We start from the raw sequence: 15362 nt of genomic DNA on the forward strand, positions 1-15362 counted from the left end.
TCACACCATAGACCCACGTCAAATTGCTTACCACCCCACTAGATCCACAGATGATGTCAATACCATCACACTGCACACTACCCTATCCCATCTGGACAAGAGGAATATCTATGTAAGAATGCTGTTCATTGGCTATAGCTCTGCCTTCAACAACATAGTACCCTCCAAGCTTATCATTAAGCTTGGGGCCCTGGGTCTGAACCCCGCACTGTGCAACTAGGTCCTGGACTTCAGGACGGGCCGCCCCCAGGTGGTGAAGGTAGGAAACAACACCTCCACTACGCTGATCCTCAACACAGGGACCCTACATGCGTGCATGCTCAGCCCACTCCTGTACTCCCTGTTTATCAATGACTGTGTGGCCACACTCGCCTCCAACTCAATCATCAAGTTTGCAGACGACACAAAAGTAGTAGGCCTGATTATCAACAATGATGAGACAGCCTACATGGAGGAGGTGAGAACAATGGTAGAGTGGTGCCAGGAAAATAACCTCTACCTCAACGTCAACAAAATAAAGGAGCTGATCGTGGACATCAGGAAACAGCAGAATGAGCACGCCCCTATCCACATCGATGAGACAGCAGTGGAGAAGGTGGAAATGGTCCACCCACAGACAGTGTGGTGAAGAAGGTGCAACAGTGCCTCCTCAACCTCTAGAGGCTGAATAAATGTGTCTTGACCCCTAAAACCCTCAAACTTTTACAGATGCACAATTGAGAGCATCCTGTTAGACTGTATCACCGCATGCTATGGCAAATGCACCGCCCGGGAACCTCAGGGCTCTCCAGAGGTCGGAGTGGTCTGCACAATGCATCACCGGGGGCAAACAAACTGCCCTCCAGGACACCTACAGCAGCCGATGTCACAGCAAGGCCAAAAAGACAATCAAAGACAACAACCACCCGAGCCACGGCATGTTCACCCCTCTATCATACAGAAAGTGTGGTCAGTACAGGTGAATCAAAGCTGGAACCAAGAGACTGAAAAACAGCTTCTATCTCAAGTCCATCCGACTGTTACCATTACTAACATTAAGTGGCTGCTGCCAACATACTGACTCAAATCTCTAGCCACTTTAATAATAAAAAATTGGATGTAATAAATAGATCACTAGTCACCTTAAACAATGCTACTTTATATAATGTTTACATACCCTACATTACTCATCTCATATGTATATACTGTACTCTATACAATCAAATGCATCATGCCTATGCTGTTCGGCCATCGCTCATCCATATATTAGTGTACATATTCTTATTCATTCCTTTGTTGTTGTGAAATTTTTAGATTACTTGTTAGATATTACTGCATGGTCGAAATTAGAAGCACAATCATTTTGCAACACTCGAATTAACATCTGCTAACCATGTGTATGTACAATTTGATTTAATAGTACAATTTTATTTGCTCATATGTATATACTGTATTCAATTCTATTGTATTTCAGTCAATGCCACTTCGATATTGATCAATCTAATATTTATATATTTCTTAATGACATTATTTTACTTGTAGATTAGTTTGTAATGTTGTGATTTGTTAGATACTTCTGCACAGTTGGAGCTAGGAACACGTGTGTTTCACTACACCCACAATAACATCTGCTAAATATGTATACGTGACCAATAAAATTGGATTTAATTTTCATTTCAAGTCACTGAGCTCTTCAGTAAAGGCCAATCTACTACCAATGTCTGTGTCTGGAGATTTCTCATAATTGTGGTTGAAAATAACAAAAACACTTCTGACAGCACTGAACCTATAGCGCTACCGTAAGCGGAAAGATTTACCAATGCCTTTGGTTTGTTATAATAGAGCCCTGTATCTTATCTAATCTGGTTATCTCCCTTAAGGTTCAGTAAACTAATAGTAATGTTTGGTTTACGCTGCTATCGGTACAGGGGAGCAGAGGCTTGCCTGCACACTGAATAGAGAATGTGGAGTCAGGGGAAAAAGAAGCTGATAGTCACCTCCTTAAGTCTGATAAGGGATGTGAACACACACACACACACACACACACGTACCCATATCACACCCGCTTGTATTCATGTGTGCACATATGTGTGTTTGGTACAGTATATAAGATCAGTCCTGACCCAAGCTAAGATGTATCCACCACTGGTTGTGATTTCAGGAGTGACCATGAAGTGTCTGGTTATTGTGCTGGTATGTGCTGTGCTCGCTGAGGGAATCCACAGGTTAGTACTCACTTTATTTATTTTTCACTCCATCCAGTTGCTCTTTTTCACTAAATTCTCCCTAAAACACAATTTTCTTTTCTCATCTCTCATAGTCAATGATAACTCTTATCGCTCTCTCTACCTATTTGCATTTGCAGAGTTTGACTTCATATCTGAGTTTATCTGTGTTCTTGTTACCCTAGGATCCCTCTGGTGAAGCATAAGTCAATCCGTGAGAGAATGATGGAGAAAGGAGAACACCTGCCCTACCAAGACCCCGCTCTCAAATACTTTCCTGACGAGTTCGCTGGCTCCGCCACCATGTACATCAACAACTACGCCGACGTACGTACATGCTATAACACACAAGCTTATGGTCGATCTAGAATGTTACTCAATGTCCTGTCTGTCCACAGTAGTCTATTTTCATATTCCAGAATGAAATTGTACGATGTAGGCTAAATTAGAAAATGTGAATTCTAGGTCTAACTAGATAACAACCATGTCAAGATAACGTCTAACTCCATGAAGTAGAGTCTAAACCACGCCAACCACTCTAGATCTGATGCGTTGTTGTATGAATGTATTAGCAGCCCCTCTATCTTTTGTCAACTGTACTTTCCCTGTTGTGTTTTCCAGACCACCTACTATGGAGCCATCACCATCGGTACTCCCCCCCAGTCCTTCCAGGTGTTGTTTGACACTGGCTCTGCCAACCTGTGGGTTGACTCTGTACTCTGCAACACTCAGGCCTGCAGTGAGTACAGCTGGATAGCTTCATGACAATATTACAACTATCTACTATGTGTATCAATTAACTACTACTTCCTCAACAGTAATATCACTTCTACACACTTCCCAGATAAATACATTGTAGACTGTATATTTCCTCTTTAAGTTGTTTGTGTCCCTTCCTCCTGCAGACACCCACACAAAGTTCAACCCCCAGCAGTCGTCCACCTACTCAGCTAATGGGCAAACTTTCTACCTGCCCTATGGAGCTGGCAGTCTCAGTGGAGTCTTCGGATATGACACCGTCAACGTGAGTCCCACCATAACAACCTTACAAATACTTAACTACTTCTACCACAGTTATTCTTCACTACATGCAATAAAAAGCCACAACAGTACATGTACTTCCATTCTAATAAATCCAAAGTCCATGATGCTGAGTGTGTGTTGTTTGTCACCTCTTTAGGTCGGTGGTATTGTCATCAACAACCAGGAGATTGGTCTGAGTACTGACGAGCCAGGTCAGAATTTTGTTGTGGCCCAGTTTGATGGTATCCTTGGCCTGTCCTACCCTTCCATCTCAGCTGGACAAGAGACTCCCGTCATGGACAACATGATGTCTCAGAACCTTCTGCAGGCAAACATATTTGCATTCTACCTGACCAGGTCAGTACTCCTACCATCACTTATACCGCATATCTACCACACATATACCACTACAGATGTCAGCTCTTAATTGGACCCCTTTCGCACCAAGAGGAAAATAATCCTGCGGAAGGAGGATTTGAATATCTGAAGAATGATTTAGAACTGTTCCAGTGAGCAGCTGGAAGCGTGTTTGTACACAAAGCAGTACCGTACCTACATTCTACCTTATGTAGGCTACGGCGTCTCGTGTTCATTCTTACGTGGATTATAATAAACGGCCATATTCTTAGGGGGTAGATGTTTTTTCGTTAGGGAACTGTTTTATTATATGTTGAAGGAAAGCAATAGGCAGAATGAATCATTGTTTTCCTCAAATCCTGTGTGATCCAGCGGTTACAGCCACTGACCACGGCACATATATGTCAGAGTCGGCATGAGTTCAAATTCGGCCCACTGCCCTTTGACTCATGGATCAATGCCTATTTTTGACACATTCATTTTGCGTGGTTACATGATTAAAACAGAAACAACTCAAAAAGGTTAACAGTTCAGGAATTAATTCAGTTAAGTTTAAGGCTATGGTTTGGGGAAGGCTTAAAACTAAATAAAACAAAATGAAGCGCCTATGTATCATCAGTATTCAGAATATTCTTAACGCTCGCTAGAGCATTGTGATCTGCCATAAGCAGCTCACTCCGAACCTCATGAGTTTGCATCCAATGCTGAGTGATCTAGTGACCAGCCTGAGACGACAAGTTAATTGCATTTATTTAAATGTGTTTAAGAAGTAAAATGAGTCAACAAAATAGTCTTCGATAGGCTCAAATGTATGAACAACTTGACAGCTTTAATGAAATATTAAAAAGGCACACAGTACAGTCTTCCAATTCACACCAAGGACTAGAACTATAATGACAAATAATAATTAGCCGAACTATAAAACACGGACAAGCGTCCACCCTGGAGGAAGGTTTATCGTTCTACAGTAGGCCTACATCTGTCAATCAGATGGCCCAAATCAATTCATCATCTCAGCCAGGGAACAAACAGCAGCGGTTTTCACACCTTTTCACACTTCATTTATTACCACTCCCTAAAGGACAATGTCAGTGTTACCTTAGTCCTGCTTGCAACCAAAGTGTTTTAAGATATGTTCACCCTCTGGTTGGTATTGTAATCAGAACAACAGAGTACTTTTTGAACAGACTGTGGGTGATTTATCCATTTGAAAAGCATTCCATACAATAGAAATAAAGTATCCACTGTGGGAATTGACACGACACTAATTTTGGTGTAGCCCTTAGTTACAATTTTATTGGTTTCCTATTTATGTTATCCAAAAGTGTCTGATATGGTCATTTATAATTAAGATCGGGGGTTAAATATCCTTCGACTGTCCATTTTTAAAATGTGTAAATAAATCTAGTAAATTGGGGGGGACTGAGATATTTGTGCCAGAAAGGTATGGGCTGGAATGGTAGGGTTATACATGCTCGCTGAAGGCAGAAGCCCTAACCCACTTCACCCCACGATTTAACTCAATTTTGAACTTAGGACACACTTGAAACTTCTCATAGCCTAGTGGAGACCAATATCGATCTTCTGTTAATACGCTATATCAAACGACGGTTGTTTATGTATATGACTGCATTTCAGATACATGTTTGTACATTTGAATGTTGCAGTAATTTGACCCAGACCTAACGTTTCAGCGAGCGAGAGGATTTTGATGTTTAAATAGCAAGCCCTGATAAGACTGCCCCAGCATGGACAGAAAGACAACTGCTCTTTTTACAGGGACCCACAAGGCTCATTTGTATTTCCTGATGCAGCAGGAAAATGAGCAGTGACAAAAAAGTGATCAAGTTAAGATCCGACATCTGTACCCCTACCACTACTTACTTACCACACATATAATGTACTACTACCGGATTTAATTATAAAATACACACAGATATCACAGAACCTTCTGCAAGCCAATGTGTTCGCTTTCCAGTTGACCAGGAAATATACTTTAAAAATGTACTTACTTAATTATGTACATAATCAATGTTATATTCATTATTCCTGCTCCAGAAACTATATCACTGATATAAGGCACAAGATTTTTGAGGAGAAAAGTGTCTTCTGTGAGTGAACCATCTTCTTGCCAACCGCCTACTTTATTTGTAAAACTGTTAGATGACTTAAAACTCTTTCTGTGCAGCGGCGGCCAGCAGGGCAGTGAGCTGTCATTCGGAGGAGTGGACAACACCAAGTATCAGGGTCAGATCTACTGGACTCCCGTCACCTCCCAGACATACTGGCAGATCGGCATCCAAGGGTCAGGATCAACCACACCAACCAAACATACTTAACCATACACCGACATCAGAACCACCAAGAAACTGGAAAGGCTGGGATTGAAAATGTCTAAGGCCGCTGTCAATGTCTGCCTGTCTAACACAAACCCTTGTACATCTCCAGGTTCCAGATCAACGGTCAGGAGACAGGGTGGTGTGGGCAGGGCTGCCAGGCCATCGTGGATACCGGCACCTCCATGCTGACTGCACCCAGACAGATCATGGGAACGCTGATGCAGTCCATTGGAGCCCAGCAGGACCAGTACGGACAGGTAACAGGAAGCCATTATAAACCATAGCAGACCAGTACTAACTGACACCATAAAAACAGTGTAATCCAGAAAGTAGAGGTTGGGGAAACCAGTGCAGACCAGAGTAAACCAGTACAGGGATGTTTTGTGTCACTCATGTCTGTGAATTGTTTGTTGATGTAGTACATAGTGAACTGTAACCAGATCAACAGCCTGCCTACTCTCACCTTCACCATCAATGGAGTCAACTTCCCCCTGCCGCCATCTGCATACATTCAGCAGGTAAGTTAGTGTGTCGTGTGTGTTTGTGTGTGTCTGTCCGTGTGTTACCATCTATGACGGATGTTCGGATAATGAAGGCCAAGCTGGTCCATAAGCCTTGTGCATGTCTAAGCCATGTGTCAGTACTACATGTATGTTTTTCTGCCTGTGTGTGTGTGTGTGTGTGTGTGTGTGTGTGTGTGTGTGTGTGTGTGTGTGTGTGTGTGTGTGTGTGTGTGTGTATATTGCACTCAACATGCGTGTTCTCCTCTCTATCCAGAACAACCAGGCCTGTTCCGTGGGGATCACCCCCACCTACCTGCCGTCCCAGAACGGACAGCCCCTGTGGATTTTGGGAGATGTATTCCTCATGCAGTACTACTCCGTCTACGACCGCACAGGCAACCAAGTGGGCTTTGCCACCGCAGCCTAAACCTGACCAGCATGATCATGACCGCAAACCAACACAGACACCGACCGTTCTTAGAAGTCTACCACCCCAAACCTCACACAGAATCTATTCCACCTCTGACCATTCTAGAACATCAATCACCAATGGAAACTATTCTGAATCACTCATAACAACCACTCTGGTTATTTTAGAACACATATTACCCATGGCAACCATTCTGCTCATTATAATATACATATTACCCATGGCAACCACTGTGGGTCAGTTTGGCTTTGGTCCAGTGTGGTTAAAGCAAGCATCGACATCATTGGGTTAAAGCTGTGGTCTTTGTTAGATGACATCTGCTAATATTTTCAGTTCAGTTGTAAGGTTGTTTCCTTTCTACTCTGGCATTGCAACAACAACCTCCTAGTTCCCAGACAACATCGATGTGAACACAGGTTCAGCCATGTTGCTGATTGCATCATGATGCTGAGTGAAAAAGTAAATGACTTACAGAAACACAGTGAAATGTGAAAATATTATTTTTGACACTTAAATGCATATCTTCTCAAGACTGGATGTATTTGGTGTTTGTTTAGCTTCCATGTAGACTGAATAAACTATTGAAGTGCACAATAATCGTATTTGTTTTGAATCGCTGTATCTGACACATCAAGCTCATGATGCCTGTAAGACTGAAATCATACCTCACATTCACCACTGACTGTTACCAGAAACTGCAACAAAAAACAACAAGAGCAGCTTTACCCAATTGGAGCCTGTAAATATATCCAAACATCTACACATCATACCAATAGAAATAACTAAATATCACAGAGTCAAATATGCCATCTGTTAAATGGCATTAAGTATCCTCAGGAGAGCAGCAGCACTGTATACTGTGAAATGGACTTTAATGAAAGCTTCAGCATTTCACTTCTCCTAACAAGCAGTCATTATCTTTGTAACATGGTCAGGGGCTGGTGTGTGTGCGTGTGTACATGTGAGTATTTTTGTTTGTTTCTAATTTTGACTGACATTAGGATAACGGAGGTCATTTTTGATGGTTCAATCTGGTCTATAAGCCTTGTGTGTGCTTAAGGCAAGCCACATGTCAGCAGTGAATGTGAATGCATACGTGTGTGTGTGTGTGTCTGATTAGGATGAAAGCTCTGTAGTGACATGTTTAAGACTCTACAGTGACACATTTTCACCACAACATGAAACACACACACAGGCGTGCATGCACTCACACATGTACGCACACACGTGCACACACACTCAACAGCATGAATAGGAAGGCTAAAAAGATCGTCGAGGACATCAACCACCCGAGCCACTGCCTGTTCACACCGCTATCATCCAGAATGTGAGGTCAGTACAGGTGCATCAAAGCTGGGACCGAGAGACTGAAAAACAGCTTCTATTTCAAGGCCATCAGACTGCTAAACAAATCAAACCGTATTTGTCACATACACATGGTTAGCAGATTTTAATGCGAGTGTCGTGAAATGCTTGTGCTTCTAGTTCCGACCATGCAGTAATATTTAACAATTAATCTAACCTAACAATTTCACAACAACTACCTTATACACACAAGTGTAAAGGAATATATGAATGAACGATGGCCGAACGCAATATGCAAGATGCAGTCGATGGTAAAGAGAACAGAATGAGATGAGTAATGTAGGGTATGTAAACATTATATAAAGTGGCATTGTTTAAAGTGGCTAGTGATACATTTATTACATAAATTTCATTATTAAAGTGGCTAGAGATGAGTCAGTATGAGTCAGTATGCCACTCAATGTTAGTGGTGGCTGTTTAACAGTCTGATGGCCTTGAGATAGAAGCTGTTTTTCAGTCACTCGGTCCCCGCTTTGATGCACCTGTACTGACCTCATCTTCTGGATGATAGCGGGGTGAACAGGCAGTGGCTTGGGTGGTTGTTGTTCTTGATGATCTTTATGGCCTTCCTGTGACATCAGGTGGTGTAGGTGTCCTGGAAGGCAGGTAGTTTGCCCCCGGTGATGCATTGTGCAGACCTCACTACCCTCTGGAGAGCCTTACGGTTGTGGGCGGAGCAGTTTCCGTACCAGGCGGTGATACAGCCCGATAGGATGCTCTCGATTGTGCATCTGTAAAAGTTTGAGTGTTTTTGGTGAGAAGTCGAATTTCTTCAGCCTCCTGAGGTTGTAGAGGTGCTGCTGCGCCTTCTTCACCACGCTGTCTGTGTGGGTGGACCATTTCAGTTTGTCTGTGATGTGTACGCCGAGGAACTTTAAACTTTACACCTTCTCCACTACTGTCCTGTCGATGTGGATAGGGGACTGCTCCCTCTGCTGTTTCCTGAAGTCCACGATCATCTCCTTTGTTTTGTTGACGTTGAGTGTGAGGTTATTTTCCTGACACCACACTCCCGAGGGCCCTCACCTCCTCCCTGTAGGCTATCTCGTCGTTGTTGGTAATCAAGCCTACCACTGTAGTGTCATCTACAAACTTGATGATTGAGTTGGAGGCATGCATGGCCACGCAGTCATGGGTGAACAGGTAGTTCAGATGCTGTTACCTACCCTCACCACCTGGGGGTGGCCCGTCAGGAAGTCCAGGACCCAGTTGCACAGGGAGGGGTCGAGACTCAGGGTCTTGCACTTAGTGACGAGTTTGGAGGGTACTATGGTGTTAAATGCTGAGCTGTAGTCGATGAAAAGCATTCTCACATAGGTATTCCTCTTGTCCAGATGGGTTAGGGCAGTGTGCAGTATGACTGCGATTGCGTCGCCTGTGGACCTATTGGGGCGGTAAGCAAATTGGAGTGGGTCTAGGGTGTCAGGTATGGTGGAGGTGATATGGTCCTTGACTAGTCTCTAAAAGCACTTCATGATGACGGAAGTGAGTCCTAGGGGGTGATAGTCATTTAGCTCAGTTACATTCGCTTTCTTGGGAACAGGAACAATGGTGGCCCTCTTGAAGCATGTGGGAACAGCAGACTGGGATAAGGATTGATTGAATATGTCCGTAAACACACAAGGCAGCTGGTCTGCGCATCCTCTTGAGGACGCAGCTGGGGATGCCGTCTGGGCCGGCAGCCTTGCGAGGGTTAACACGTTTAAATGTTTTACTCATGTTGGCGGCAGTGAAGGAGAGCCCGCAGGTTTTAGTAGCGGGCCATATCAGTGGCAATGTATTGTCCTCAAAGCTGGCAAAGACTGGTTTTCCTTTTGAAGTCCGTGATTGACTGTTGACCCTGCCACATACCTCTCGTGTCTGAGCCGTTGAATTGCGTTTCTACTTTGTCTCTATATTGACGCTTCGCTGTTTGTATTCGGTCATGTTTCTGGTCACCTTGTCCTGATTAAAAGCAGTGGTTCGTGCTATCAGTTTTGCGCAAATTCTGCCATCAATCTGCGGTTTCTGGTTGGGGAATGTTTTAATAGACATTGTGGATACAACATCACCGATGCACTTGCTAATAAACTCTCTCACCGAATCAGCGTATTCATCAATGTTATTGTCCGATGTTATGCAGAACATATCCCAGTCCACGTGATCGAAGCAATCTTGAAGCGTGGAATCCGATTGGTATGACCAGCGTTGAACGGATCTGAGAACAGGCACTTCCTGTTTTAGTTTCTGTCTATAGGCTGGGAGCAACAAAATGGAGTCGTGGTCAGATTTTCTGAAAGGAGGGCAGGGGAGGGCTTTATATGCATCGTGGAAGTTAGAATAACAATGATCCAGGGGTTTGCCAGCCCGGGGTCGCACATTCAATATGCTGATAAAAATTTAGGGAGCCTTGATTTCAGATTAGCCTTGTTAAAATCCCCAGCTACAATACATGCAGCCTCAGGATATGTGGTTTCCAGTTTACATAGAGTTAAATGAAGTTCTTTCAGGGCCGTCGATGTGTCTGCTTGGGGGGGGGGGACATACACGACTGTGACTATGATCGAAGAGAATTCCCTTGGTAGATGCGGTCGGCATTTGATTGTAAGAAATTCTAGGTCAGGTGAACAAAAGGACTCGGGTTCCTGTATGTTGTTATGATCACACCACGTCTCATTAATCATAAGGCATGCACCCCCGCCCTTCTTCTTACCAGAGAGATGTTTGTTTCTGTTGGCGCGATGCATGAAGAAGCCAGGTGGCTGTACCGACGCTGATGACGTATACCGAGTGAGCCATGTTTCCGTGAAACAAAGAACGTTACAATCTCTGATGTCTCTCTGGAAGGCAACCATTGCTCGGATTTCATCTACCTTGTTGTCAAGAGACTGGACATGGCGAGTACTAGGCTCGGGAGCGGTGCACGATGTGCCCGTCTACGGAGCCTGACCAGAAGACCGCTCCGTCTGCCCTTTCTGCGGCGCCGTTGTTTTGGGTCGCCGGCTGGGATCCGATTCATTGTCCTGGATGGTGGACCAAACAGAGGATCCGCTTCAGGAAAGCGTAATGTTGGTAAGTTGACGTTGCTCTTATATCCAATAGTTCCTCCTGACTGTATGTAATAAAACCTAAGATTTCATGGGGTAACAATATAAGAAATAACACATGAAAAAACTAAATACTGCATAGTGTAAAAATAAAATGTGATTTGATTTGATTCCTAACGTGAATATCACATACCCAATCATCCTTAAATTATACAGATCACAGCCTGCAGTCAATAAAAGTAGCAGAGAGCCCACTCTAGAAATTATGATGTACTTGTAAAGTATATTGTTTAAAACAATATGTCTAAATTTTACAAAATCCAAAAAGCGTTCTTTGGAGACATTTATATTTTTTAAATGTCCATAAATGAATGTCAATAAATTTTCTTGTCTACTCATATTATAGAATACACAGTAAGGTTTCAGATGACACTAATATTGGCATTGTAGCATCCACAGACTCATCGCTGTAGTTTCTAAAAGAAAGACTGGGTGAGGCCAAAATAATCACACATTTCACAGCTTTAAAGCTGGAATCCTGAATGGTGAAACTGCCATGTCCGTTCGGGATGTTACAACACCAAAGAAGTGACTGCAAACAAACACAGTTTTTCCGCCTCAAACATCACTGTGCGATAGAACACCAATATGTACTTTATCCAAGATGGCGTAGCAGTCAGACGTCTTTTTCCTCTTCTTGGCATGTCCCGTGTATATATATATATTTTGATTTATTTTTCCTTCACATATACTGTATTTTTTTTTTTATTTTTCTTAACCTCAACTTCAACATACTCTCCTGCAATTCACCTCACCCAATATGGTATGGATCTGCTACTTTCTTTACTTTTGAACCGGAACCCCAACAGAAGCTAGCCAGCTAACTAGCTACTAGCTAGTAGTCGGCCAGCCACTGCTATAGGTCATCAGCTACCTTTAGCCTGGACAACTCTCGCCAGTTTGCACAGCGCGACTCAAACCAGAGCAAATCGGACTTATTTTTCTCCATATCTCCGGATTCCAACCGCAAAGCTCTGAACCTTTTCACCTGGATCATCGCACCTAGCTAGCTGCTATCCAAGTGGCCACTCCTGGCTAACGTCTCTGTCCCAAAGCAAGAACCAATTAGCCTGGAGCTAGCCTTAGCTAGGCCCATCTCCCAGCTAGCCGAAGAGGTCCATCATCCACTCCTTAGACTACAAAACCTATTTTACCAATTGGCCTGGACCCCCGCTGACCCATCACGACTGTACTACCAACGTAATTCGCCCAACTTTTTTTTCGATCTGGCTCCTCCGTCACAACGTCCCCTGAATGCCCATCTACTAGACTGCTAGCCACAGCCCGCTAGCTGTGTAAAGCATATCGGACTGTTAGCTTAAGAGGCCCATTGGATAAATTCTTTGGCCAATCAACCTATTTTGACGATTGACCTGGACCCTTTTACCACACGGAGCCCTGCTGATCCACGACATCTGCCAATGAAACAGCACGAGGGGGCTACAGACTTTTTCCTTTGCGACGTCCCTCTAAGGCCCTTCTGCTAGCTTGTTTGCCCCGGCACACTAGCTGCCTGAATCGCCGGTCCGCTGAGCCACTCACTGGACCCCTATGATCGCTCGGCTACGCATGCCTCTCCCTAATGTAAATATGCCTTGTCCATTGCTGTTTTGGTTAGTAAGTATTGCCTTATTTCAATGTAGAGCCTCTACCCCTGCTCATTATGCCTTAGTTAACACTTAATTTAAACCAGGTGAGGTCACTGTATGTGTGGGAGGTGGAAATAATGTTTCTAGAGACAATATCTCTCTCAACGTCACTCAATGCATATGCTTACCTGCACTGTATTCACATCCTACCATACCTTTATCTGTACATTATGCCTTGAATCTATGCTATCGTGCCCAGAAACCTGCTCCTTTTACTCTCTGTTCCGAATGTACTAGACTACCAGTTCTTATAGCCTTTAGCCATACCCTTATCCTACTCCTCCTCTTTTTCTCTGGTGATATAGAGGTTAATCCAGGCCCTGCAGTGCCTAGCTGAATCCTGGCTTAGGAACACCACCAAAAACCCTGAAATTTCCATCCCTAACTGTAACATTTTCCGACAAGATAGAACTGCCAAAGGGGGCGGAGTTGCAATCTACTGCAGAGATAGAACTCTGCAGGCTATCTTACTACCCAGGTCTGTGCCTGAACAATTTGAGCTTCTACTTCTAAAAATCCACCTTTCCAGAAACAAGTCTCTCACCGTTGCCGCTTGCTATAGACCAGCTTCTGCCCCCAGTTGTGCCCTGGACACCATATGTGAATTGATTGTCCCCCATCTATCTTCAGAGCTCGTGCTGTTAGGTGACCTAAACTGGGACATGCTTAACACCCCGGCCATCCTACAATCTAAGCTTGATGCCCTCAATCTCACACAAATTATCAATGAACCTACCAGGTACAACCCCAAATCCATAAACACGGGCACCCTCATAGATATCATCCTAACCAACCTGCCCTCCAAAAATACACCTCTGCTGTCTTCAACCAGGATCTCAGCGATCACTGCCTCATTGTCTGCGTCCGTAATGGGTCTGCGGACAAACAACCACACCCCATCACTGTCAAACACTCTCTAAAACACTTCAGTGAGCAGGCCTTTCTAATCGACCTGGCCAGGGTATCCTGGAAGAATATTGACCTCATCCCGTCAGCAGAGGATGCCTGGTTATTTTTTTACAGTGATTTCCTCACCATCTTAAATAAGCATGCCCCATGATCAGCACAAAAACACCCTGTTGCGTTCTGCATTAGCATCAAATAGCTCCAGCGATATGCAACTTTTCAGGGAAGTTAGGAACCAATATACACCGGCAGTTAGGAAAGCTAAGGCTAGCTTTTTCAAACAGAAATTTGCATCCTGTAGCACAAAACTGTAGCACAAAGTTCAGGGACACTAATGTCCATAGAGAATAAGAGCACCTCCTACCAAATGCCCACTGCACTGAGGCTAGGAAACACTGTTACTACCAATAAATCCACCATAATTGAGAATTTCAATAAGCATTTTTCTACGGCTGGCCATGCTTTCCACCTGGCTACCAATACCCCGGTCAACAGCCCTGCACACCCACAGCAACATGCCCAAGCCTCCCCATTTCTCCTTCACCCAAATCCAGATAGCTAATGTTCTGAAAGAGCTGCAAAATCTGGATCCCTACAAATCAGCCGGGCTAGACAATCTGGACCCTCTCTTTCTAAAATTATCCACCAAAATTGTTGCAACCCCTATTACCAGCCTGTTCAACCTCTTTCATATTGTCTTAGATCCCCAAAGATTGGAAAGCTGCCGCGGTCATCCACTCTTCAAAGGGGGAGACACTAGATACAAACTGCTACAGATGTATATCTATCCTACCCTGCCTTTCTAAGGTCTTCGCAAGCCAAGTTAACAAATAGATCACCGACCATTTCGAATCCAACCGTACCTTCTCCACTATGCAATCTGGTTTCAGAGCTGTTCATGGGTGCACCTCAGCCATACTCAAGGTCCTAAACGATATAACCGCAATCGTTAAGAGACAGTACTGTACAACTGTATTCATCGACCTGGCCAAGGTTTTCTACTGTCAATCACCATTCTTATTGGCAGACTCAACAGCCTTGGTTTCTCAAATGACTGCCTCGCCTGATTCACCAACTACTTCTCAGACAGAGTTCAGTAAGTCAAATCGGAGGGCCTGTTGTCCGGACCTCTGGCAGTCTCCATGGGGATGCCACAGGGTTCAATTCTCGGGCAGACTCTTTTCTCTATATACATCAATGATGTATCAATGACGTCTCTCTTGCTGCTGGTAATTCTCTGATCCACCTCTACGCAGACAACACCAACACGAGCTTCAATGCCATTCAACTCCCCTTCCGTGGCCTACAACTGCTCTTAAATGCAAGTAAAACTAAAGGCATGCTCTTCAACCGATCGCTACCCACACCTGGACGGCTCTAACTTAGAATATGTGGACAACTACAAATACCTAGGTGTCTGGTTAGACTATAAACTCTCTTTCAAGACTTACATCACCAATCCAAAATTAAATCTTGAACTGGCTTCCTATTTCGCAACAA

General features: G+C 43.9%; 2 protein-coding genes across 3 annotated transcripts in view; one reads left to right on the forward strand and one right to left on the reverse strand.

Annotated features, from left to right (window-relative positions):
* The window catches only part of mapk8ip2 (mitogen-activated protein kinase 8 interacting protein 2), a 131801-nt gene that overhangs the window by 100017 nt on the left and 16422 nt on the right, over positions 1–15362 (reverse strand). The window lies entirely within an intron of this gene.
* LOC135508693 (gastricsin-like) lies at positions 2087–7441 on the forward strand. The gene is made up of 9 exons (XM_064928923.1): positions 2087–2204; positions 2390–2531; positions 2826–2943; positions 3110–3228; positions 3385–3584; positions 5773–5889; positions 6033–6180; positions 6343–6441; positions 6701–7441. The coding sequence occupies exons 1-9, from the start codon at positions 2113–2115 to the stop codon at positions 6851–6853; spliced, it is 1188 nt and encodes a 395-aa protein (XP_064784995.1). The 5' UTR covers positions 2087–2112; the 3' UTR covers positions 6854–7441.

The sequence above is a fragment of the Oncorhynchus masou genome, chromosome 22, assembly GCF_036934945.1.
Source record: "Oncorhynchus masou masou isolate Uvic2021 chromosome 22, UVic_Omas_1.1, whole genome shotgun sequence".
Taxonomy (NCBI): Eukaryota; Metazoa; Chordata; class Actinopteri; order Salmoniformes; family Salmonidae; genus Oncorhynchus; species Oncorhynchus masou.

Coding starts and splice junctions, on each gene's coding strand:
- LOC135508693 (XM_064928923.1), top strand. CDS start 2,113: ATGTATCCACCACTGGTTGTGATTTCAGGAGTGACCATGAAGTGTCTG. Junction 6,181..6,342: donor AGCAGGACCAGTACGGACAG/GTAACAGGAAGC, acceptor TTGTTGATGTAG/TACATAGTGAACTGTAACCA. Junction 6,442..6,700: donor CATCTGCATACATTCAGCAG/GTAAGTTAGTGT, acceptor CTCTCTATCCAG/AACAACCAGGCCTGTTCCGT.